This window comes from Mirounga leonina, unplaced genomic scaffold (assembly GCF_011800145.1).
Source record: "Mirounga leonina isolate KUSES-001 unplaced genomic scaffold, KU_Mleo_1.0 Mir_175, whole genome shotgun sequence".
NCBI classification, from domain to species: Eukaryota; Metazoa; Chordata; class Mammalia; order Carnivora; family Phocidae; genus Mirounga; species Mirounga leonina.
The window spans coordinates 9,754,764-9,781,431 of NW_023270453.1; the positions used below are offsets into that span (position 1 = coordinate 9,754,764).

Sequence of the window (26,668 nt, forward strand, 5' to 3'; positions counted from 1 at the left end):
ACAGAGCAAAGAAGGAATAGGAGGTGGGCTCAGGTGTTTCGCATGCCTTCCTGGCCTGAGGCCGGATGGGGACAGTGAAGGTTTCCCGGATTACAAGTACCCCATGGTAACACTGTCCATATTGCCCAAATTATTCCCCAGTCTGCAGCTGGCCTCCTCCTACTGCACTTCTGAGAAGTACTATCTTCATTCTCTTGACAAAAAACTGGCCCAAAGGACCAACATCATCTCTAACACAGGCTCTGAGGCTGGTTCCTGAGCCCCTTTCTAGTGAATTCCAGAGAACCAGAGGCAGCATGGGGTCAGAACACAAGCGCAATCATAGCTGCCCACAGCACCCCTGCACCACCACGGAGGGGGAAGCAGAAAGAACAGCACATCTAATTGAAATCACCAGGGGACTGGTGGGACAGAGTCCTCAGTCCGTGGCAAACATACCAAGGGGCTTTTAAAGACAAGGAAGAGTTATTTCTTTCATTCTCCTAAGGGATGCTCTCCAAGGGAGCCAGTGTGGTTCTGTGGAAAGGGTTCTGAATTAGGAAGCCAGAAACCACCATTCTAGATGTACACCTGCTCAAGCTGGCTCTGTGACCTTGGGCCAGTCACTTACCCTTGCTGGGCCTGTCTCCTCACCTGGAGGTCAAGAGAATTGGACCAAGATCTCTCTAGGCTGCTTTTCCAGTTCTAATGCCCTTGACAAATGTTTGTGGAAGGAGACCAGAAGAGAGAAAAGGAGAGCATCAGTTTTCATGCTTGTTTCCAGCAAGACAAACAGCAAAGCTGACACAGTCTCAGCAACTCTGCAACTACACCGGGTACCCAGCCACCTCACACTGCTGACGCTGTTTCCTCAGCCAGAAGCGCTTCCTTGGGCTCCAACAGGGCACCTTACAAGGACGCAAAACATGTGTGATGTAACTTCTGGAAAGGCATCTTCTCCCACTGTCCTAGTCCCGCTATTCCCACTGTCTGGCAAGATGTCCCCCGTCCATGTAATAATAGTATAAACAGCAAGCATTTGCAGATCCCATGCCATGTGCCAGGCACTGCTCAAAGCACCTTACGAGTGTTGATTCTTTAATCTCTACAACGACTATGGGAGGCAAGGACTAGTATCATCCCCGTTTTCCCGACAATGGAAGCACAGAGCTGATATAATCTGCCCAAGGCCACAGAGCTCCTAAGTGATGTAGTTGGGTGAAAACTTAGGTAGGCTTGCTCTCAGGCCCTCACCAATATTTTACACCGCTTCTCTGATGACGTTATAAAATAGACAACTAGAGATTTATTCTTTCACCATTAATGAGCACCCCCTACAAGCAGTGGGCTGTCGCCTACATCAAGAATACGTGGCCTTGTCTTGGGGCTCCTCGGTGGCTCAGTCAGTTGAGCGTCTGACTCTTAATTTCAGCTCAGGTCATGATCTCGGGTCATGAGATTGAGCCCCGTGTTGAGCTCTGCGCTTGGCGGGGAGTCTACTTGAGATTCTCTCTCTCCTTCTCCCTCTGCCCCCCCCCTTGCTCATGCACCCCCCCCCCCCCCCCCCTTTCTCTCAAATAAATAAATAAAATCTAAAAAAAAAAAAAAAAGAACACATGTCCCTGTCTTAAAAAGACAACATGGAGACACCAGATGGATCAAATCATAATGGGAAAGACCGACAGATGTTGGTCTGACTTCCTGCTCTACCTGTTACTACTTATGTGGCCTCTGGAAGTTTCTCATAAACTCCCCATTCCTCATCTATAAGATGTGGATAATAATGTCTACTTCATAGGATTACATAAAATGGTGCTTGTGGAAGTCCCAGCTAGTTTATAAATTATGACAAACTGAGAATATCTGTATTTAAAAATTTTATTTATTCACTTATTTTAGAGAGAGAGAAAGAGAGAAAATGCAAACAGGGGGAGAGGGAGAGAGAGAATCTCAGGCGGACTCCCCACTGAGCACAGAGCCTGAGTCAGCACTTGACCTCATTCTCATGACCTGAGCTGAAATCAAAAGTCAGTCATTTAACCGACTGAGCCACCCAGGCGCCCTGAGAATATCTGTATTTAAATCTCAAAGGATAAAAAAAATAAAAAATAAAAAATAAAATCTCAAAGGATAAGTATAAATTGCTCTAGACTTTAGTGGACTAGGTTGAGACAAAAGTTGGATTCTGATTTTAGAGTTCTCAGTCTCTTAATTGAATTAATTCACATCTATTTCAATTAATCTATTGACATCTATCATCTATTGAAATCTATCGATATTTCTTTCTTACAAGCATGAAGATTCCAACCAGTTGTTTCTAGTTGTTTCATCCAAAGTTCCAGTGGTGGTTTCCTAACAGAAGGGAGGGCTGGGTATCCTAAAACATGGAAGGAAGCCCCACAAGTAAGAAGCTCTCTGCTGCCTCCCCAGCTCCATCATTTGCTCAAACTATATACTCTGCACCTCAGGTTCTCCTTTCGTGAAGTGGATACAACAGTTTCCGCCCTCATCTCTTCCACAGAGATATTCTGAGCTCTTACCATAGTACAATGAGAGTAGTAATGCCTAACACTGCATCCTCCCTAACACCTGAACATTTCAAAGTTTCAAAAAGCTTTTCATATGTCTTATTATCTTACTTAGGTAACTAGACAGCAGATTTTTAACAGCCTTGAGGGGTATATTTACTAAATTCGGTGAAAAGAATTTTCTGCTCTTCAGTAGAAAGATATAAAAACACTGAAATGTATTTAAAATGTGCATACAGATGCATGTGTACATGTGTGAATATGTGCATATATGTATATGCATATCCACACACATGCATGTATATATGCACAGAGACACGTACACATGCATGCATTTAGCACATTAATTCTGCAGCCTTCAGCAAGAATGAAGATAGCACATCTAACATACCACAGCATTTGTTCAGAAATATCCTTGCATGTGTTTGGATTCCCCAGTGAGACCTACCACATGTCTGAATACTATAGTCAACACTATTTTTAAAATATTTCTAAAAGAAAGTGCAAATGGTTAAAAATTGGATAATGAATCCCATTTATCAAATTCCATGCAACTACTATTTTAGAAATGGTTTCTTTAGTTACATACTTCCTAAAAATTTTAGACCAGTCACCTAAGACTCTGGCCTCAATTTTAAGATGACTTCGAGAAGTCAGTCAGTCATACAACTTTAAGATGGTGACTGTTTAAACCACTCCAATGATAACCTTGGACTTCAGGTATGTAGAATAAAATTTATTCACCAAATTATGCATAGTTTAAACTAGATGATCAATCATAAATAAAACCTCACTAAAACCATTTCTCTGCCCATATAAATAATGCCAAAACCATGCAGAGGACAAATTTTATAAAACGTAACGTTAAACAGAAGAGTAACAGCAAACCGTCGGTGTATATTTATTTCTTTTTCTGCATTTGCCATCATCCTCTATCTCAGCACTCCTGTACTTACTTGTTCCTGCTGTGTGATCCTCCAATACAAGCTCTTCTGAATTTTTAGGAATATTAGGTCACAAAATACATATACATTTCTGTTGGAATCATTTAAGTGATATCCGTATAAATCATTAGCTAAGTAAGTTCACAGAGGAAGGAGGAAAACATTTGCCAAGCTATATTATTAGAGGAATTTAAACAGCCAACCAGCCCACACAAGGTTGACTCCCCCAGCACCACATTAGGTGGCAGGGAGATCGCGCATGGAAACAAGCCTGCAAGTAACTGACACTACCTTGAAAAGTGTGAAAAAACACACTGTTTCTTCAACTACTCGAAATATCTGCGGAGTCATATATATAGTATAAAAGGTGGTAAGAGCAGCCAGACTGGATTTAAGTTGGCCCTGTTGCCATAGGAAAATCACCTTCCCCTCAAAGCTGCCTCCTCTTCTAGAATGGAGTTCTGTAAGCAATGCCCAAGAAATTGATAATAAAATAACATATCCCAATAATAATGCAATTGCAATAATAATACATTGATTCTGGATCTCAAATCAAATAAAAAAAAATGTTCCTAGATTATCTGCTATGGACAAAGTACCAGGTGAAGACCACTAGGAAGCACAAATGTAGCTTCTCTGACTGTACAGTTGGGCTGGCAATAACCATATTGATTTCTTATCCACACACACAATGTTAAGCTGAAATAAAACAATGAGTACCAAATGGTGGCAAGGCAAGATTGAGGTCAGGTCTCTCCTAGGGCCATAGGGAAGAGAGTCAGCTCTTCTTTGGGATTCGATGCTTTCACAGAGCCTGGTTTGAATAGGTCCCGGCTGGGTTGTGTCCAGATTCTGGCAGGCATGGGGTCATTCAGCAGATGCACCCACATGTGCCTACTCCAAGCTTGGCAAAATTGTGACTTCAATCACACAACAACAACACCCACCAAATCATGAACCACACCTCCCTCACCTCTGTTTTAATTGAATGACATGTTTTTTCTACATTAAGGAACTTGCACTAAGGGTTTTCTGGGAGGAGTCAAGGGTTCTAGGATCATAAACGATATACTTCCTTCTCTGCTGGTTATCACATGGCCTTTGCCATTACTTTTCATATTTCCTGCTTGTGTCCTTAATTCCAAAACTACTTTTCCAAAGAAAAGGTCTCCCTTTGTTAGAATATCATCTTCGAAACAGATCAAATAGAGTCTTAAAAAGTTATCTTGGTGCCTGAGAAACTCTGAGTATCAGCTTTACCAGCTTAGCCATTTCCAGCCACTGGAAAAGTGGTTTTGTTCACCCCGAATCAATGAATTTCTACTGAAGCGTATGTTTCTCTAATACACACAATAAACTGGCATTTGGCAGTGATTTCAGCACGTAAACAGGGCCAGCCTGCCATGAGAACAAAGCTGCAGGAACAGAAGCAAGCCAGATTTCAATGAGTTCATCTATGGGGAAACCTTTCTCTGAAGGCTATTACTTAATACAAAACCAGCTGTCCTCGCCTTTGGGTGCTCAAGCTGCCTTCCCCCGAGTTAGTCTGCACTGAGAGAAATGTGTCTGGTCTAAGAAAACCAGAGAATCAAGCTACTGCAAGGAGCGCTCAGGCCTCTGGAGTTCTGCAGGTGCCTGGCTAAGTGTCCATTCACTCTCCAGAAGGCACAGGCTCACCACGCTTCCTGCAACCCATCCTGACTTGGCCACAGGGAATCCTGGGCTTTGGCGTCTGCCACCTTTAGCGGCCTTGATCCCCTTCCGATAGTGCACCTATCGCTGAGTCGTGCTGACTTGACCAACCCCAACTCCAGCTTCTTCAGTCCAGGAATGGCTGTTACTACCCTCCTTCTTTGGCCCCCCTCAAAGAACCAGCTGCTTCCCTTGAACCCAGCCAGCGGCTGGTGCCTGCTTCCCACTAACAGGATGGCGGGCTCAAGTCAATTTCCCTCACTTACGATGAGATCCAGCTCTTTGAAAGGGACCATATTTGAGTTCCCTCCTCTAACTGAAACCTCTCACCTAAAGGAAGCACTGTCTGGCGTGTTTGTGCGTGGACACATCTCTCCACACAGCTGAACACAGAAAAGCATTTTCACCCCCTGGGCAGTGAGACTAGGAGGCAAGGGCCCCATGCAGCTCTTCTCAACACTGAGTCGGCTGCGTGTCCGAATCGCTAGGTGGGGAGCAGGGGAAGCGCCCACCATAACCTCCAACGCAGTTGGTCTAGGATGGATCCTGAGCATCTGATGTTCTGAAAAGCATCCCCGGTGACTTTAATGTGGGTGGAAAGCCGCTGATTTAGGGAGAAAATGGCAAAGACGTTCAGCCGAGACTCCCCAGTGTACCCAGATGGAGAACATCCAATTTAAAAGCCAGTCCTACCCAGATCCCTGCCCCCTGCCCACTCCCACTCCCCACCACAAGATAATCTCTGCAGCCTACAAAGTATGCATTGGAACAGCATGTTGAACTCTGGGGCCACACTTCATTTAGATGGTGCCTCTGCAACCCGCCTAAGCCTCGGAACCCCCTATTAGGGAAAGGGATCCTCTAGATATATTTGTTTTCCATCTCCTCCCCTCTTCATCTCTCATTTAAATGCAGCCCTGGTTATATACTTGCCTTTCTGCTTCTCCAGAAAATGCTTTATGTGTTGCCTTGAAATGAGATTTGGGCAGTGCCTGCCCTCTAAGTAAATAACAGCACAAAAACTATAAGCTCTATAATGCAATCAGGGGATGCAACACTAATGATATGATATTCCATAAGGCACAAAAGACTCCATTTGAGGGACGAAAACCAACCATTCTGCTGGGGAAACTCACATGGAATCAGAGAAATCCCGCCCCCTGAATGCCAGAGTCAGACCAGCAGCTTTCTGTTACATAGTGACTGTCCACCATGATGCTTGTCACTTGTTATTCCTCGGAGCCTGGTTTCCTATCTACTTATCAAGTAGAAAATTCATTTTAGAACTATTTTCAGAGCAAGTACGAAGACATCCTTAAGGATAAATTAGCTACATTACTTCGATTCAATGAAAGACATAAATCTCTCACCCTGCAATGAGCTCAGCACATCGGAAGACAAGCCATCCTCAGACGGGCCTGCTTAGATGAAAAATGGCACAGAAATACACAAATGACTGGGGTATATAGCAGAACATGGAATAAAGCAGGTCTCTTTGGGACCTCATCTACAATGATTTAGCTATGGAAAGTACCACGAAGTTTTTTTGTTCTTTGTTGTTTCAGAAAGTTTTAACATCCAGCAAGCCCAGATCACAACCATGTTCCAGACCTAGCTAGGCAATTGGCCATCCCCACCTGGCCCTCCCAAGACCCTCAAACTCAGTGTGTCTAAATCAGAACTCAGCACCTGCCCTCCAGTGCTTGCATTCCTGATCTCAGTTAAGGAGTTGGTATCTACCCCAGTTATCCAATCAGAAACCTGATGGTTATCTTAGAACATTATCTCTTCTCAACCCTCTCCCCACTTCTTCCAAATCCCTAAGTCCTGGACATTCCATGTTGTGCACACCGTCATCTTTGTCTCTCCCATCCCAGCTCACAGCTCCTGTTTCTACATGTTGCTTCCCAGACTCCTCCGACAGCCTCCTAACAGTTCCCCTGCACTAAGTCTCTCCCCCTCCAATCCCTCCTGCATTCCGCCACAATAATCTTAATGAAACAATCCTGATAGTGTCGCTCATCCATTAAAACCCTTCAGTGGCTGACTGTCTATGGAATGATGTTCAAAGTCCAAAGCAGGGTATGCGATCCTCCCCAATGCAACCTCTCCAACCTCAGGTCTCCGTGCCTCACCTTGAACCATCTGCCCCAGTCAAATGAGCCACTTCCCAGCACACCAGCCTGTCTCCCATCCCCTGACCTCTGCTGGGGCAGCTCCCTCCTGGTTGGAATAACCCCGTCTTTCTGCCCCCAGCAAAATATACTCTGTCTGGACCCACCTCCTCCTCAAAACCTTTGCTCTCACCCCTCCCCGCAGGAAGAACTGGGCAGCTTGCACCTCGAGCCCCTGGTCAGACCTTCTCTCAAGGAATCTACATTATCACACTTATTTATAACCCAGCTGTAAGCTCCTGGAAGGCCAGAATTGCATCTTATCTTTCCAACCTTGGTGCCTAGCAGTGCCACCTGACACATAGGAATTTAATAAATATTGGTTAAATGTTTGAATGTTGCGATGATGGCATTCTAACAGTTCCAAAACTGTTTTTCTTTACCACTCATATGCTTTGCTTTCGGCTGCTTATGATGCAGAACTGCCTCTTGTAAATCATTTGCAGAGATCCAAAAAAAAAATCAGCACAGGAGATTTATCACCTTCTTATTCCCCTTGAGAAATCATTTCTTTTTTCTTTATTCCTGAAAGAAGGGTCACACTTCAAGGCACTTCAAGAGCTGATAATAAGAAATGACCAAAATGAGTTACTCCAAATTCCTGCCCTACCTGCAGTTCAATGTCCTCTCCCTGAAAGTGATTATTGACGTAGGCACCAGGTTGAGACACTAATTAAAGCAGAATGACCATGGCATAAACCAAGACTGGCTTCTGAAATCTATATCTGTGCCCCCTGCCCACGTAGATGCAGAATAACTATAAGAATAAAAACTGACTTCCCTGGTTTTGTGGCTTCTAAGCCTATGAGGGAGTCACCTAAAAATAAAGGTGCCATTCTCAATTCAGCGGTGGGCAGCCCCTGTGCCCACGGCCAAAGCTCTGGAAGGTTCTGGGCCCACTCAGAATTCCATCTGAATGTCAAATATCTGCAAAGTGGCTGCAAGACCCAGCAAACACCCTCTTCCACAAGTGCTGATTTCATACTGGAAAATGAACAATTTAAATAAATGTTTCATTAACGTGGTGTTTTCCTGCTTGATGCTAATGTACTTAGAGTAATTTGTTTTTCCAGGTTCTCTTCCATAGGATCATTTCATGCAATCCTCCCCAGGACAATCTGAAACTCTTTGTGTCCCTAACAGACAATCCAGAGAACCTAGAAACCAACCAAACAACCAAACCACCAAACAAATAAGCAAAAACCCTTCCGCTGAAAAACTGTCGAGACCCATTTGTTCTGGAACACAGATCACATACAACGCAGAACAGGACAGACCATCCTGACCACGTTGGTGGCCCTGGGTTTGTACCAACAGCAACACGGCATCCTTCAGCAGGCACTACGGGTCCCAGAGAGACAAGTGGGAGAGGTGGGTTATTCAGGAAGAATGTGAGTATGTAACATTTTGTTTTGAGCCCCTAGAAGGCTTGTTCCCACTCTGCTTTGCTTATCTGTACATGGATTCTTGCTGTGTGCTGACTCCAAACCCCAAAAATTTCAAGGATATTTCTAACATCCTTTATTAATAGAAGCTCTTAAGAATTTCATAGCATAATGCTCAGATACACTCTCCAAACATGCAAAAGCAGGTACCCTATAAGGGTTTGTTCCCCCAACCCTGTGAGACACAGGGGATCATGTCAACATGGGGAGCAGGCTGGACGGCACACCATTAAGACATCATCTTTTGGGGGGATCCAGCCACATCAGAATGGCTCTGTGTGTGCCATCATGCTGGAAGCGGGATTTTGATTCGGTTCTATCACACATGGCGAACGAAATTAAAACCAACAAAGAGGTGAAGCACTTGAACGGTGCACTCTGCGGAACTTGCTGGATGCCAGGAGCCATGTATGTGGCAGGAAGCAGAAGACCGATTAAAGAGTATGTAAATGGCTCTGGTGGCGTTGGCACTCCAGGCTCTGCCATCTAGGAGCCACAAGGCCCTGGATAAGTGACTTTATTCTGAGCTTCATCTCCTGCTTGTAAAATAAAGCCATGACAACGAGAAAACAGAAACAGTACGAGCAGCAGGGCAACACCGGCTACCCTCTACTGAGCATTCACGACTCACGACGTAGCAGGTGCCGTGGAAAGCACCCTATAAACACTTGTTAAGCACCATCTCCCTTACTCCTGAGGACCCCTTCGAGGGAGAGATGCTTAACTCCAGTTCATGGAGAAGGCTCAGGGTTCAGTGACCAGCCCAAGGTCACCGAGCTAGAGTGAGTTCAAACCAAGTCTTTCTGACCAGTGTGTTCACTGGAGATCGTAACTCCAAAGACTGCCACAAAAGGTGTGACATGATAGGTATATATATATATACACACATATATATGCAAAATGCTCTGAATGCACCACAAGAACATCAGTCATTGGTAATGCCCGTCCCTTCCAGCATTCGGATTGGCCTCATTGACCTCTGGGCACCCAGCTGCTCCTGGCGGCCTCTCCTTCCCCCAGATGGGGGACCCAACAATCCAAAGGTGGTGGGGAAAGAGGCCATCCCCCGGGGGCACTTACTTTCTCAGAACAGCTATCTCGTTCTCTATGCTGCTCTCCTTGCCCTTCAGCGCCTTCTTAGGGATGCACTTCACCGCAAAGAGTCTTCCACTGGCCTTCTCTTCGGCCAAGACCACTTCAGAAAATGCCCCGCTGTGAACAAAGAAGGAGAAAAAGAAGCGGCTTAGATTCAGAGTTCCACAGGGTTCCCCGGTGGCTCCTCCAATCCTGTTACCAAGGTTGAAGTAATAATAACAACAATGGCCAGCATTACTGTTACTTTTTTAGCCAGCATCACTCCCTACTGGACTTCTTCATGCAAACAAGTACACACATGCAAAGATGCCCTCGTGCAAAGGGCCACGGGGATGTCCACCTGGGTTGGAGCCGCTCCCACCACCACCTGCCACCCTGCAGAACAACGCAGTGGCAGTCGCCTCGGAGCAAACAGGGATGCTCCCAGAATGGTTCCTGCAGAGAAAGTTCGCGTCCATCTCAGTAGCCAGCACCCCACCCCCAAGTCAACGAGAAAGTAATGCTCGAATTTCTAGATTCCTCACAGGTCCCTTCATTCCAAGAAAATTTCGGAGCCCGTTGCAAACGTTAATTACTTCTCACCGACAGGTAAGGGTGTAACTGAAATGTGAGTTGATGCGACACATGGTATCGACATGGGGCTAATTTATTGGTCAGGACACTCAAGTTGTTTTTCAATACAAACAAAGGCATACATGATGCCCTGAGTGGGGGAGACTATTCTGCCTGAAAATGTGAATTGAACTCTGCAAAGGCAGAACAACACACTGAAAATCCAACCAGGACATCTGGGGTCAGAGAGCTCATTTCTCCAGAGAAGACCCCTGTGGTCAGCAAGCCCCAGAGCCAGCGCCTCAGTGGCCACCATGTTCCCCACCCCGTCACCTCCTCTATCTGCCAGCAGGCAGGGCCTGGGTCCCATGCTCGGCCTGGGGGGCAGAACGTCCCTAAGGACTGAAACAGAAGTAGGGTCCTCCATTGCCCACTCCAGGCCCCAGGAACTTGGACTCTGTGCACACAGGCTAAGGAAAATCCATGGTCCACTGAGTCATCCCCTGTCTCTAGACTTCAAGGAGCAACTCTTTTTCCCTCAGAGAGATACTACACATGGCTTCTACACAGTTATAATTAGAGACAAACCCTCCTGCATCAAAAGAAACCACTAGAAGGACCAAGGTCATCCCAATACCGGAGCCTCAGGGTCTCTATTCTTCAGTCAACATCAAAGAGATGCTCAAGCAAGGAAAACATACTTTTCTCTTCCTCTCTTTACCCATGTGACAAGGGTACATCTCCATCACAGACCAAAGAAAATACAAATATATATATTTTAAAATCCCTTCCAGTGAGAGGAATTCACTCTGCTTAGTGCAATTAACTGTGAGTCTTCAGACAACGCTCCTTCTGGAACAGAAACTCGAGAGAAAAAGTTCAGCTACCTTCATGTCTATATCTAATTATATAAACCTGAGGGGCAGAAGATCGGCTTTCCACCAAAGAACCAAATGGAAAATATCAGAACAAAGATCTTCTGCCCAAATCCACAAATTACTGGTCGCGTGCCTTGCGTGCCTCACAGACACAGAAACCTTCTAGAACCAACCAGAACAACAGGAAACATAAATACAAAAAACCTACAACAGATTTCTCACAGAGGGATAAATGGAATCAGACATTCACGGCCAACAGATTTCGCCCAATGAAACCAATTCTTGGCAACTTGAGGGAATCCCCTGAATCCAACTGTCTCTCCTCCTCACCCCTGTCTCTGGGATTGACTGACAGGGATCCACTTTACGGCAAGGGCTCTTAGGTGGACAAAACCATGGACAATTATGCTCTGCTCCCTTTCCTTACCCTCCAGAAGGTAGAACAAGAACTATGTTAGAGATGAGAAAAATCAGGGAGGAAAGACCAGGATTCTAGCACCATGGGTGATCTTAAACCAGGGATTCCATGCATTTGTTTTCGGTTTCCCTATGTGCCATTTGAGTCCTTGGTGCTGATGACACCACAGTGGTTTCTCTCCTGAGTCTGTTGGGCTGAGCGCATCTATTTTCCAGAGAGGAGAGAAGCCCTTTAGTGGCAGTGACCAAGCTGCCAGAGTTTGGTCTGAGACCTGCTAGACTTCTCGGCTACCCCCTGCCCTGCTCTGCACCCACCATGCTCCTTCCTCTTCAGAATCTGCATGGAGAGTAACAGACTACGGCCAACACGGAAGAGGTACTAGCTATCAAGAGCTTGTAAGAGGGGCGCCTGGGTGGCTCAGTTGGTTAAGCGACTGCCTTCGACTCAGGTCATGATCCTGGAGTCCCAGGATCGAGTCCCGCATCGGGCTCCCTGCTCGGCAGGGAGTCTGCTTCTCTCTCTGACCCTCCTCCCTCTCATGCTCTCTGTCTCTCATTCTCTCTGTCTCAAATAAATAAATAAAATCTTAAAAAAAAAAAAAAGAGCTTGTAAGAGAAAACACCTCCTTATTCTGTTGATCATTCCCTCCCTGGAAAACAGGGTGGGAAGTGAGGTTTCTGTGTATGAACTGACCTGGACCCATGACAGAAGGAAGGGACTACGGTCTCCATGGGAGCCAGTGCTGGTGGGTTGCTGCAGGAAGCTGAGGTCAAGGTGAGGCAGTAATGCTCCTGGATCAAGGGCTCTCTGTCTTTGTCCCTGACTTCAGGAGGGATGGACTTATCTGCAACCCTGGGTGAGGGCAGGACAGTGGGACATAAATACGTAAGGGGCTTCACAAGCTAAGCTTGACCACAAGTTACCTGTGAAAGGACACAAGGCAGGCCCCCGATGGCCAAGGATGCCCATCATGACTCCAGGAGTCTCCATCCACAGTTCCCCCGTGGAGTCACAAAGCCAAGGCTACAGTCCCATTCTCTCAGGCTGAAATTCGGTCTGCAATCCCATGTCTGGGCATGCTACCAAAAGAATCGATAGCAGGGACTCAAACAGATATTTGTGCCCCCGTGCTCATAGCTGCATTATTCACAACAGCCAAAAGGTGGGAACGACCCAGATATGCATCAATGGATGAATGGATAAACAAAATGTGGCCTATCCATATAATGGACTATTATTATTCAGCCATACCAGAGAATGGAATTTTGGCACCTGCTACAAGACGGATGAACCCTGAAGACATGACACGAAATGAAATAGGCCAGAATCAAAAGGACAAATACTGTACGATTCCACTTATATGAAGTACCCAGGGTGGTCAAATGCATACATAGAAAGAGTAATGGTGGTTGCCAGATTTGGGGGAGCAGAGAATGGGGAGTCAGTGTTTAATGGGGACAGGGTTTCTATATGGGAAGATAAACAACGTCTGCAGATGGCTGGTGGTGATGGTTATACAAGAGTGTGAATTGACTTAATGCCACTGAACTACATGCTTACAAATGGTTAAAGGGATACATTTTATATTATGTATGTTTTACCATAAGAAAAAATTAAAAGTCTGCCTGGTTCTACTCACTGGCATTACCTGGGGATGGACGCGCTGAAAAAATTCAATAAACCTTTTCTCTCACTACCTTCCTGAAGGAGAAAGAAATGAGTAACAGCAGGGGTCGTATACCACTTGGCACTCACAAAGCACTTTGGCGTTTATCAGCTAATCCAATTCTTGCCACAACCCCAGAAAGTGTACAGGGCGTGTGACTGTCACCTCCGTTTTGCAGATAAAGAAGCCGGGGCTCAGTCACACAGGTAGTAAGGTTCAGAAAAGGAAGTTTAGGTTTTCTAACCCCTCCGAGGTCCTTTCCCACACACTACACTGGGCTGAAGCATGCTGTTGGCAGGGAGCCTGGCTCTCAAACACGGAAGGTGACAGCCGTGGAGGGTCACCGTGCCTCTGGGTGAGCTGCCAACCCTCCCCAAGCGTGCAAATCCACCTCCTCGCCTCCTTATTTAGCCAAACAATGTGCATTTACCTTCTTCAGCTTTCCAAAGACAAAGCTGTCTGGTCTTCTTAGGCGATACAAGATTAGCATAAATTGTTATTGTTCCTGCAATAAGCAGAAATCACTTGAAGGCACTTCCCCCCATGGCAGGAAAGCTAATTAAAAACATCAGAAGCAGAAACACATGAATGAAGAGTTTGGGCACTTTCAATGTAATTACACAACAAAGAAGTGTGTGTCTGGGCTGGGGCAGGGTGGGGTGGGAGAGGGGGAAGGAGAGAGGGGGAGGCAGGCTGGGAGGCGGCTGGTGGCAGGAAGGAAGATGGCAAGAACAATGATCTGAGAGTCCATAAAGGTTTCAGACAACCCAATGAAATAAATTCCTAGGAACACAAGCAGGGACAGAGAGTTACAGAGTTTTAGAAATACAGAGGTCAAAGGAGGTTCCCATCAGCTGCCCATTTAAAACGGAACGGTAGAGACTTCCAGCCAGACTGTGCACACCTGCATCTTGGAATGCAGTCTGCTTCTGCCTGGCACCCAAGCCCCCCCACCCCGGTCTCTGCAATCTGACTCCCGCAACCCCAACCGCCACCGTTTGCCTGAAACCAGGTGGTCTGGGCCCTAGGGGAGGGGCCGTCTCCCAACAGCTCAATCAATGGCTCCTTCTTGCTGCTCATCCTACTGGTTTCTTGTATGGCCTCCTTCCTAAAACTCACTTCTTCTTGGATCTACAACACAGTTCTCACCTTTTACCTCCTGTCCATTGTGTCTCCACCTCCACCTGCTCCTCTTCCCCCTATCAAACGTCAATGCTCCCCCAGGCTGCATCCTCGGCTCTCCCTTCATCCTATTCTGCACCTGCCCCCTGGAAAATCAGTTGTCTCCAGTTTCCACCCCCCAACTCCTCATGGCCCCCTAACCTTCATCTAAATGTTAATCTCGTTCATGTGCAATCTCATCTTTCCAGCTGCTTACAAGGGCCTTCTGGCTGAATCTCCCGACCAGCCTCTGAAGAGCCCCATAAACAAAGTAAAAAACAATATTTTTTAATTAATTTTTTTAAATTTTATTTTATTATGTTACGTGGCTAAAATTAACAAGTCAGGAAACGACAGATGTTGGCGAGGGTGCGGAGAAAGGAGAACCCTCCTACGCTGTTGGTGGGAATGCAAGCTGGTGCAGTCACTCTGGAAAACAGTATGGAGGTTCCTCAAAAAGTTGAAAATAGAGCTACCATATGATCCAGCAATTGCACTACTGGGTATTTACCCCAAAGATACAAATGTAGGGATCCGAAGGGGTACGTGCACCCTGATGTTTATAGCAGCAATGTCCACAATAGCCAAACTGTGGAAGGAGCCAAGATGTCCATCGACAGATGAATGGATAAAGAAGATGTGGTATATATATACAATGGAATATTATGCAGCCATCAAAAAAAAACCCCCGAAATCTTGCCATTTGCAACGAGGTGGATGGAACTAGAGGGTATTATGCTAAGTGAAATAAGTCAATCAGAGAAAGACAATTATCATATGATCTCACTGATATGAGGAATTCTTAATCTCAGGAAACAAACTGAGGGTTGCTGGAGTGGTGGGGGTGGGGGGTGGAAGGGATGGGGTGGCTGGGTGGTAAGCGCTGTGAATTGTGTAAAAAACAGTATTTTTATCCCCGAAGTTCCTCCTCTGTTCTCTCTCTCATTTCTACCAGTTCAATAACACAGCCTAGAAACCTGTCTACTTCACTCCTCCCTGTCTCATCTCCTTCACCAAGTATGCTTGGGTCTCCCAGATGCCCATCTGTTCCAACCCTATGCCACTGCACTGGCTCAAGTTCTGGTCCTTTCACTCCCTACTATTTCCAGGACTCTGTCCTGGCCCCTCCGCCCCCAGCAAGCCTGGCCCCCACCTGCTTTCTTCTGCCTGCTCCCAGCATTACTTTTCTAAAGAAAAGATCTAGTTATGTTGCTGCCTTATCTAAAACCCTGAGGTTTCATGTCTCCGAGATAAAGTGGAAACTCCTTCGCAAGGGATCTCTGGCGCTCAAAGCTCTCCTCAACCTGACCCCAGCTTTGCAGACTCATCCACTCTAGAGCCAACTTCCCCAACACAAACATACCCCTGCCACATACACATCACCTCCACCCCACCACATCAGTCAACTGGCTGTACTCCTGGCCTTGCTTCAAGTCTTGCCCACCTTCCCACTTCCTTCAACACCATTCCTTTCTCTTTCTGCTTGGCAAAATTCCATTTATATTTTAAAGGCCCCAGCTGGTATATTCCCCTCTCTTTGAAGGCTTTCTCAATTGCTTTCCCACCCAGACAGAATGAGGCCCTCATTCTGAGACTTGTATGCTTGGCTTATACCTACATCACCCCACTGACACCTCCCACTGTGGTCCTTTATGTACTTGCCTACGTGACAGCAAGCATCCCAAGCCACTCTCTTTCTGTGTCTCCATACCTAACAATCCTGGCACCAACTGGTGCCCAAGGCAGTTCTGCTGATCACCATCACTTGAGGCTCTACTCTCTTTCTCCACCTAGCTTTCTACATCTCCCCGGTGCTGTAGACCCACAAAATAAATGACCTTCCACTCCATGTTGAAGAAAATGATACGGTCTCTGGGCACCTGGGTGGCTCAGTCGGTTAAGCGACTGCCTTCAGTTCAGGTCATGATCCTGGAGTCCCGGGATTGAGTCCCACATCGGGCTCCCTTGCTCAGCAGGGAGTGTGCTTCTCCCTCTGACCCTCCCCCCCTCTCATGTGCTCTCTCTCTCTCTCTCATTCTCACTCTCTCAAATAAATAAATAAATAAAATCTTTAAAAAAAAAAAAAGAAAATGATATGGTCCGTTTCCTCCTTCACAAAGTGTTCCTCCACATTTCTATGCAAGTGTAGGCAGAAAGAACCTCAAAGGTTTCTCTTAAAGCATAAAAACTCTTTGAGTCTTCCTGGATATATTTTAAACCACACATTTGTGTGCCTGAACACATAAGTAATATTCTCCAGCTGAAGAATCCTGAGAACATGGTTTGTCCTGACTAGTAAAAATATTAAATTTGTGACATTGTGATATGACATTTCTCCCCATAAACCTTCATCCTGGTTAAATAAGCCGAATTTGGTAGGAAAGAGGAGAGGGCAGATTTTTAGATGGTTGAAAGGACTTTGGAAAAGCATGTTTATGGGAGAAATAAAAATCCCAGTGTTTTAAAGGTTGCATTTCTTCGAGTTGTAACAACATATTTACTTGATTTTTAAAGAATACTAACATTCCATTAAAAAAAAAACACCAATTTTCCATCTAAATTAAATCTCTGTGCCAAATTATTGAAAGGTCAAACAAAAAGTTATTCTTGAAATGCTACATATTTTCAGCTCCTGAAGATAAGCTGTACAAATTACAAAAATTTAATCCTTCCCCTTTCTCTTCCACATTTCAAAGAAAATCAAATCTCATCACCTGGAGGCAGCTTACTCTGATTATATGCCAGGCACCCAGGAGGAAATAAACAATGTTTTGCTAGCTGAATTTCTAAGACTCGGGGAAATGTCACATTTTCTATATTGACTAAAGAATTCTAAACAACTGCTTCTGCTTTTAACTTCATAAACAATGGCTCTGAAAAAGGCTGTTTCTTTTTGCTTTATCTAGTCAGCTGTGAGAAGGCAATCCCAATGTTTTAATGGTGGATCATCCATGCCCTAGACTATGCATGCTAGAAAGTGCCCCCCTGAGGGGATGTACCCAGTCCTCCTGGAGGGAAATGATTCCAACTCCAACTGACCAAGGGAAGGGCAACAACATTAAGGGGGCTGGGCTCTGGGAATTCCTTACATTCCTGAGTTTACTGAAAATCAGCATTTAATGGTTTTGTGAACTACAGATAGACATTCACCTGCCCTTTGTGAAAAAAAAAAAAAAAAAAAATCCTAGAGCCATTCAGAGCACCTTACCTCCAGATCTGCTTCTACATACAGTAGACCCCCTATCCCCAGGTTCACTTCCCACAGTCAACCAAGGCCTGGAAGCAGATGATTCTCCTTCTGACGATAGGTAGCCTCATGCTTTGTCACAATGCCTACATCATTCACCTACTTCATCGCATCACGGAGGCATTTTATCATCTCGCTCCATCACAAGAAGAAGGGTGAGTATAGCACAAGAAGGTATTTTGAGAGAGACTATACTCGTAACTTTCATTACAATATATTGTTATAATTGTTCTATTTTATTGTTCCTATTGACTAATCCCTTACTGTGCCTAATTTATAAATTAAACTTTATCACAGGTATGCATGTATAGGAAAAAACATAGTATTTAGACATTCAGTATTACCTGTGATTTCAGGCATCCACTGGGGGGCCCCCATGGATAAGGGGGACCAGAACTCAGAGCTAAGGCACGCCCAGAGCTATGCTGGCTAATCTACCTACTCACTACCAATTATTACCATAAAAAGCAAAAATAAGAATCTATGAATTCTGCTTTCCCAATTTCCAATGATCTTTAACCTGAAGTTGTTAAGAACACATACCAGATAGTATTTAAAAAGGGTACTTCATGTGCTGGCTGCTTTAAGTGCATATAATTTCAAAATAAATCCCTTTCTCATACAAAAGCAATTTAATCACAAGAGGGACAAACATTTAACCTCCAACAACCTACAGTGACTTGCACATTTTAGATGTTCTACCAACGTCCATCAAATTGAACTGGTGACACCTTAAAGAGACAGATGCCTCTGATTTTCACCAAGAATCAGGAATTCCAGAGCTGTCTCTTTGATTCACAACAGTACACGAAACCAATCGTTCGGTAAAATTATACCCATCCCAAATTAGACCAAGAAATAATCAGATGGTGCTGAAATGATCTGCCCAATTAGGTTAGAGTCAGCTATTACTGGATCATTGCCTTCTCATTCTTTTTAGTCATTCTACATACAAATCAGATTGATTGTGTTATTAACTGTATTAACACCATCATCTCTGGCCTATGACCTATGACCATGACTGCTGGGCAACTGGGCAGAGAGACGTTATGGCCTTGGGCCATAAATTAAAATGTTCTTTTCCACTAAGCATACTCTTTCCCCAGTGTTAGGCCAGGACAATATTAAGGGCTGAAGGAGGAAAAAAATGGGGGAAAAAATAAACTTCCCAGTGAAAAATGAAGTTGGTGATCCTTGGCTTTAGAGCATCTAAGCACTAGACGGTGCCTCTTAGACCTATTGTTCCAGACCAGAATCAATTCTTAAAATAAGAAAACCTGTCTGCTAACTCTAACAATAATCTTACTGACCCCAGAGGATCCAAACAGATAAAAACAGTAGTGGAGTCAGATGGTCTAAGCAACTCTCCAGACAGAAATGAGACAATTTCAGAAGTGGCATTAACTCTTTCTGGTCACATCTTCGGTCTAAAATCTCGACTAACTCACACGCCACTGATGACATTTTGTAGTGCTAATTCAGCCCACTGACCTCAAGAAATCCATGCCCAGGCGGAAAAACACAGCAAACAAAGCAAAAAAAAAAAAAAAAAAAAAAGGCAAAAAGAAAAGTTTTGCCTTCACACGCTTCAAGAATAAATATGCACACATGAAAATTCGTATCCCATTTAGACAGAACATCTATTCATTAAAGTATGCCTTCTAAAAGCTCTACTTGGCAATTACACTGAAAGCCATATGTTAGTTTATGTTAATGCTTGAGCTAAAAGTATCAAAATCCCATTTCTTAAAAAAATAATCCATAAGTCAGGCCCTTATTAATTTGGACCCATGCCTCACCAACCAGTTCAAATTAGAGACCTATCCTTAACTTTAGGAGGTTATGCATACAAATAGGGAGGCTCCTACTGAAAATAGCTCTTCTTTTTCACTCCAAAATCCCATTTTCCTCTTCAACTTGGTAAATCCTACAATGACTAGCAAGTTTCCCTAATAGCTTCAAGAACCATGATGAAACGTTCTTAAATATTCAGACGATTAGCCTGATTTCTGCCCAGATCAATTCCCATTCTGAATACGTCCCTGTGTCTAGAGCCACTGGAACTGTTGGGGTTATGACAATGCTTGTCATGGGGGAAGGCATCAAAATGCCAGCAATAGTCATTGCGTGTGACATCTCTGGTTTCTTGAGGTTTTTCTGCGGCACTAAATCTATACTGTTAACTGCTTCACTGATCCAAATGCAGAAGATAAATAAATTCCAAATGAAGGCGTATTGCCATATTTGAAGGCACCAGCTTCATTTAATAACCCAACTTTTCCCCCTTGGCTTCTCTGACAGGGCCTCACATTTTATCTCTGTCCTTTTCCAGTCACTTGTGAAAGGTTGATATGGAGCCTGACTATGTCAGTCATTTTTCCTTAGCTCACCAACAGGGAGCATTAATGGGAGGCCTGGTTCAGGGAGGCAGGCGGGGACAGGACACAAGATTCAGTTCTTCTGGGATTACAAAGTCTCCTATAGCCACAGCTAAAAAGCTAGCAACACTGAAAGGCATAGGAAGTGTCCGTGTGGGCCATATATGCATTTGTTGCAAGGGTATACTTCACTTGCATGATACGGGTTAAAGGGGTTCAGGACAGGCCCCCCACCCCACCCAAAATGTGCCACTTTGGCATGCGGATTATTTTGAGCTGAAGGCACTTCACACCCTGCAGGCTCAAGAGAAACTTCTGTCCCTCCCTTAACCACATGGAAGAATCTAAATTGGGGGTCTTTCCCAGAATGAAGTTTATTAACAGAGATAAATTTGATCTGAGTGACCCATCTATATGGCAGGGCAAACATCTACTTTCCAAACACCTTCTCCTCTTACTGCCCCGGGAAGTGCGTCCTTTTCCTCTGAGGTCCCGGGCCCCTACCCCCTTCTCCTAAGTTCAGAATGACATACACACCTCATTTTGCCTGTCTTTGGAATTCCCATGTCTATGTGGATGCTCTGTATGTACACCTAATAAATTTGATTTTTGCAGTGAAAAAAAAAATTATTCTCTCCTATTACTCTGTCTCATATTAATCTGATTCTTAGTCCAGCTAGAAGGGCCTTTGAGGGGACAGGAAATCTTGTTCCTCAACGAGGTAGGGACTTGGATGAAACTGGAACTCCCATTATATTCTCCATCTTTCTTTGTCAACTGTGCAGACCTGTCAGGTGGTACATCTCCTTGTGTCTACACGGATCTCCCGTTTGACAAAGATTCTCCCTACAGAAGTGGCTCTTCAGAGTGGCCCTCTTTCTCACTCTTATCTATTATGGTAAGGAGATCAGAACTAGAAGGCATTCATGTCCTCCTCCCGTGACCGCTACAAAGATCCAATGTCCTCCTAATGCCAAATACATATTTCTTTATAGGGGCCAGAGGACATCATCATCAAATGGTGGGCAATACCTTAACAGCTAAGCTGGGGGAGCTATTTTAAGATAATCCCATCTGGCCCACCCTCACATGGCCATTCCTACTCCTTGGGACCCTCTGGAAAGCTCTGATTTTAAGCACTCTTTTATATCTATTTTAATGCTGGTTAAGGGCAGATGGATCAACAGGTGACTTGAAGGAAAAGTCTTTCAAGTTCCATGCCAGCCAAACTCACATATCAATATCCTTTCTAATTAGTTTTTCAAGATCCCACATTAAAAAAAAAGAGTCTTATTAGTATAATAATTACTACATTAGGGGTGCCTGGGTGGTTCAGTTGGTTAAGCATCCAACTCTTGATCTCAGCTCAGGTCTTGATCTCATGGTCATGAGTTCAAGCCCCACATTGGGCTCCAAAAAGTAATGATAATAACAATTACTACATTAAAGGGACATTTGGTTATATCTACATAAAAAAGAGGAGGTCTATCAATAACCTGTTTAAAAAAAAATCAAAAGTTTGAGGGGCGCCTGGCTGGCTCAGTTGGGTGGAGCATGTGACTCTTGATCCCAGGGGCATGAGAGTTCCAGCCCCATACTGGGTGCAGAGATTACTTAAAAATAAAATCTTAAGGGGCACCTGGGTGGCTCAGTTGGTTAAGCATCTGTATTCAGCTCAGGTCATGATCCCAGGGTCCTCAGATTGAGCCCCACAATGGGCTCCCTGCTCAGTGGATACTCTGCATCTCCCTCTCCCCCTGCTTGTGTTCTCTCTCTCTCACTCTCTCTGTCAAATAAATAAATAAAAATCTTTAATAATAATAAATAAAATAAAATCTTTTAAAAAATCAAAAGTTTGGAATAGCAAATCATTGGAAATATTCAAAATATCTATAATAGGGGACTGGTTAAGTAAATTACAATCTAAAAATACAATGAAGTACTATGCAGCCATTTAAAATAATTAAACAGATTGATGTGTGCTGATATAGAATTATCCCTAAGATATATTGTTAAGTGAAAAAAATGAAGGTGTAGAGCAAAGCGTCCATTATGTTCCCCTTTGCACCCACACCACACACACACACACACACACACACACACACACACACAATCTCTAGAAAGAGACGAAGCACGTTATACTTGCCTCTAGGAAGAGGCTTAAGAATGAGGAGAGTTACTTTTTATCCATTTTACTATGTATGTGCACTATTTTTCCATTAAAAGTTATTTAATGAAGTACAGAAAATTTTAGAAAAGGACAGTGAGAGCTATCAGTAATCATCTATGCAAAATGACTATCCAGCTAATTAAAGCCTCTTAGGTCCAACTAGTTATACCCTACTGATGAAATGTCCCCATTATATGGTGAAGTTTACCCTTTGTGATATCTGGATATCTAAATAGGACTGGTATTCACTGGTATGAATCAGCCTTGTATACTTGGTTCACAATTAGCCTGAACACCTTCACCAATGAAAATATTTTTTAAAAAGGTGGGGGGGTGTCAAGGAACTTTTCTTCATAGAGATCATTCATATATAACATCAGGGAACTCATTCGTGGGGAAGGGGGAACTTGACTCGGGCCCTGAAGGATGACTATGTTTAAACAGGCAAAAACATCAGGGAAGAAGAAGGAAGTCAAGAAAGGTGGGTTGACAGAAGGAGAACATGATCCAGAGCCAGTGCCCTCAATAGGGCAGATCATAAATACACGAGGGGATTGTGGGATTGAGCAATGGTTTTTTATGCAGAGCATATTGCTAGGAACAAACTGTATGTGTGCATGTGTAAAACTATAAAACATATCATTGGTGTTCACAGACTCAGACAGAATAATGGCCCCCTAAACATATCCATGTCCTAATCCCTGGGATCTGTGAATGTTAGCTTACATGGCAAAAGGGACTCTGCAGCTGTGATTAGATGAAGGGTCTTAAAATGGGGCTATGATACTGGATAAGCCAGGTGGCCCAATGTAATCACAAGGGTCCTTACAAGAGGGAGGCCGGAAGATCAGAATCAGAGGAGATGGGATGCTGGAAGCAGTAGTCGGAGTGATGCTGTTGCAGAAGGAGGATGTGAGTGAAGGAATGCTGGCAATTTCTAGAAGCTTAAAAAGGTTAAGAACAGGTTCTCCCTAGACCCCCTAGAAGGGACATAGTCCTGTCAACATGTTTACTTTAGCCTGCAAGACCCACTTCTGGACTTCTGCTTGCAACCATAAGATAAATTTGTGTAGTCTTAGTCCACCAGGTCTGTGGCAATTTGTTATAGCAGCAATAAGGAACTAATACAAATACATATCTGTATTATTAGTGTTTATCCTTATTTTACAGATGAGGAGACTGACCTCATCAAGGTTCAAGAACTTGTCCAAATCTCAAAGCCGGTGCCTGGAGGTACCAGGACTCAAACCCAGGTGTGAGGGGTTGATGGAATGCTGCCCTTGGAAAAGGAGCTTGAGACACACCAGGGACAAAAATCAGATGGGAGAGTGTCACTTAGCACAGCAGGTAGTAACAAGGCATGAAGTTTGGGACAAATGAAGGAAATGAACAGAGCTAATATGTGGTATTCTCAAACATGTCGTAGGCCACTGTGATCTTTTACATCATTTGAACAGAAAGAGGTAAGTGTCCTCCCTAACAAAGTGACATGGCTTTGCTATGTAAGAAATTCATTTATGGCAAACACTGTCTCTACTTCCACTGAGTAATATAAAACATGCTTTCTATATTTTCAACATGAAAATTCTCTTCTCTTTCTTCTTACTTTAGGAAGTGATTACTCCAGGGGCGCCTGGGTGGCTCAGCCGTTAAGCGTCTGCCTTCGGCTCAGGTCATGATCTCAGAGTCCTGGGATCGAGCCCCGCATCGGGCTCCCTGCTCTGCGGGAAGCCTGCTTCTCCCTCTCTCACTCCCCCTTCTTGTGTTCCCTCTCTCACTGTCTCTCTCTCTGTCAAATAAATAAAATCTTAAAAAAAAAAAAAAAAGGAAGTGATTACTCCATAATTGGCTGAATCTCCCTACACTAACCAATGAAATGCCCTGCACATCTTTTCAAAACTGAGCTATATTTTGGACAGTTCCATAAACAAGGTTGTAGACAGAACTTGGTCAAGATGCAAGTTATTCTGTCCTTTCCTTGTATGTATAGAGTTGCACCATGGGGAACAATTCCCTTTGTCAGGAAGATAGGTTATTGTGCAAAGAATGAAGCTTCCCTAATCTAGATAATCACCACCATCATCATCATCATCCCCATCATCATCACCATCAACACCACCATCACCATCATCATTATCACCACCATGACCACCACCATCATCAACATCTATACTGTTTATTAAAGCCTTATTAGAAGCCTATTTTGAAAACTATATGCCAATAATTTTCTAATTCTACCAATAACCCTGCATGATAACATTATGCCTACTTTACACCTGAGAAAACCTAAGTTCTCAAAGAGGTTAAAAATTTTACTAATGAGATAATAAACTGATGTTCTAACCCTGGCTTGTTGTGAGAATCATGCTTTTTCATTTTTAAACCATGCCACCTCTTCAGGTATAGTTAATTTCATAATTCAGCAAAAGTAATGAGTGAATAGGGTGCAGAGGGGGGTTTTTTGCTATATTTTGCCCCCAAAAAGAATGTCCAAATTCTCGCCCACTATGTCAACAGCAATCTGGGCTCTGATGGGTGAAATCATTGAAATTTTCTTAACCAGAGAACGCTCTGGCTAATAACTTTGGCTTCTTTCTAAGTTTCTGACAGTGTTTGCCCATTTCAACCCCAAGGACTGAAGACAGAAGGTTCTCTTGCCTCTGATTTCCAGGTACCCATGCTCTTCATTAAAGGAGAGTAGAAGAATTTTCAATTTGAACTTTCTGTTCATGTTCCTAATCCACTCCTCACTGTTTTAAAATGAGGCCCCCTCCTTATTGTCTTTACATCTTAAAATGCTACGTAATAATTTTTATTCTTTTCAAAAATACAAAAACTCAGTAGACTGAAGATTGACCCTTATATTTCCCCACCTGCTAAGTCCTCTTTCTAAACTGCCCACACATTTCATTATGCATCTCCTGATTAATAGAGCAGACTTAATCTTCAAGCACAATTGACAAGTTCTCCCATGTCCTAAAACATGATCCCATTAACACTGTCCCAGCTGAAAGAAAAGTTCATTCGTCCACAGGCATTAGTGACTTGGTACAAAGATTTATTCACCATTCAATCCCACACAACACAAACTACCAACCAATTTGTTGTGAGGTGCTGATTACGACACTACTTCTAGATGAAAATAAGAATAAGTCTGCCTAGTGGCCACCCACAAAAACTAAAGATCATTCCCCGAGATACCACTGCACACAAAATGGAGACCAGACGTGTAGGGATATTGTTCTCTGGGCTTTTCTTCTGACCTGGCCATGGAAGTTACAACACATCACAGAGATGATGGAAATGAATGCACGGGTTGATCCACCTCTACCAGCCCTTGGCAAGTCTCAAGTGGTAAGAATAGTGCCCTGAATGCTCTGACCCCTGCAGAGGCCACCAGCCCCAGGCACAGGCTGCTTGGCTTCTTCAGTTAGGGCAGAGAAACATGCGGGCATATCTGTTCATCTGTCTCTCTCCCCGTGCCAGGCAGAAGGCACTCATTCAAAACTCCCTGGCTCTCTTCCTTGACCCTACACCCACTGAGGGTTGCGTTGCTCTGAGATTTATGAGCTTCCCCGGGGCAGGTGATTTGAGGGGTTCCAAAAGGCTTGCTTGCCCAGAGACATCTCCCCACACTGTCCCACTGAGGAGCTTGAGCCACTTCTCTGGGTTAAGGGACCTACCTAGGGACATCTCCCCCCAAAGCCCAAGTGTGTTTCCTGGGAGCCACATGAGCATCGGTTCAGCAATAAGCCTTAATGACAGTGACAACGATCTGTAGTTTAACCACTAGTTAGCTCCGGTCCCGGGAAGACGGACTCCCTTTCACAGAAACCTGGATGACAAGCTGGTGCCAACCACGATATGTGGCACGGTCCCCTTGCACCGCTTCCCGCAGGTGGTGAGGCACGGTGGCAAGGTCCGCTGACCCTGCCGCCGCCTTGGGGAGCAGGTGACGCATCCGTGAGCTGGCAGGGAGTACAGAGCACCCTGAGATAGCAGGTCCTGGGGAGACGGAGGGGGATGGAACGCACGTCCTGCCCCCAGGAAGCTCCCACACCAGGGAGAGGGAAGCAGCCTGTAAACATATACGTGCCTGGTGTTGGTAAGAACTAGAAACAAAGATAAAGCAGGGGGAGAAAAAGACAGAGTGTGCATTCACGGACCGGGTAGCCAGGGCAGGCCTCTGTGCTGAGAATGGAACAGCACAAGGAAGGGATCACAGGCACATCCAGAAGACTTCCAGGATGGGGAAGCGCACACAAGGGGCCCCACCAGATGGAAGAAGAGCAGGCGGCCAGGCTGCATGCAGCTGTGTGAAGGGGCGAGCAGGCAGGATCA

General features: G+C 44.5%; 1 protein-coding gene across 2 annotated transcripts in view; it reads right to left on the reverse strand.

The window, feature by feature from the left end:
- Window positions 1-26,668, reverse strand: part of CAMK1D (calcium/calmodulin dependent protein kinase ID) — a 428,556-nt gene that overhangs the window by 262,932 nt on the left and 138,956 nt on the right. For both annotated transcript variants that reach the window (XM_035021641.1, XM_035021642.1), the window contains exon 2: window positions 9,843-9,974. In XM_035021641.1, the coding sequence (XP_034877532.1) occupies window positions 9,843-9,974 (132 nt within the window). The remainder of the gene's footprint in view (window positions 1-9,842; window positions 9,975-26,668) is intronic.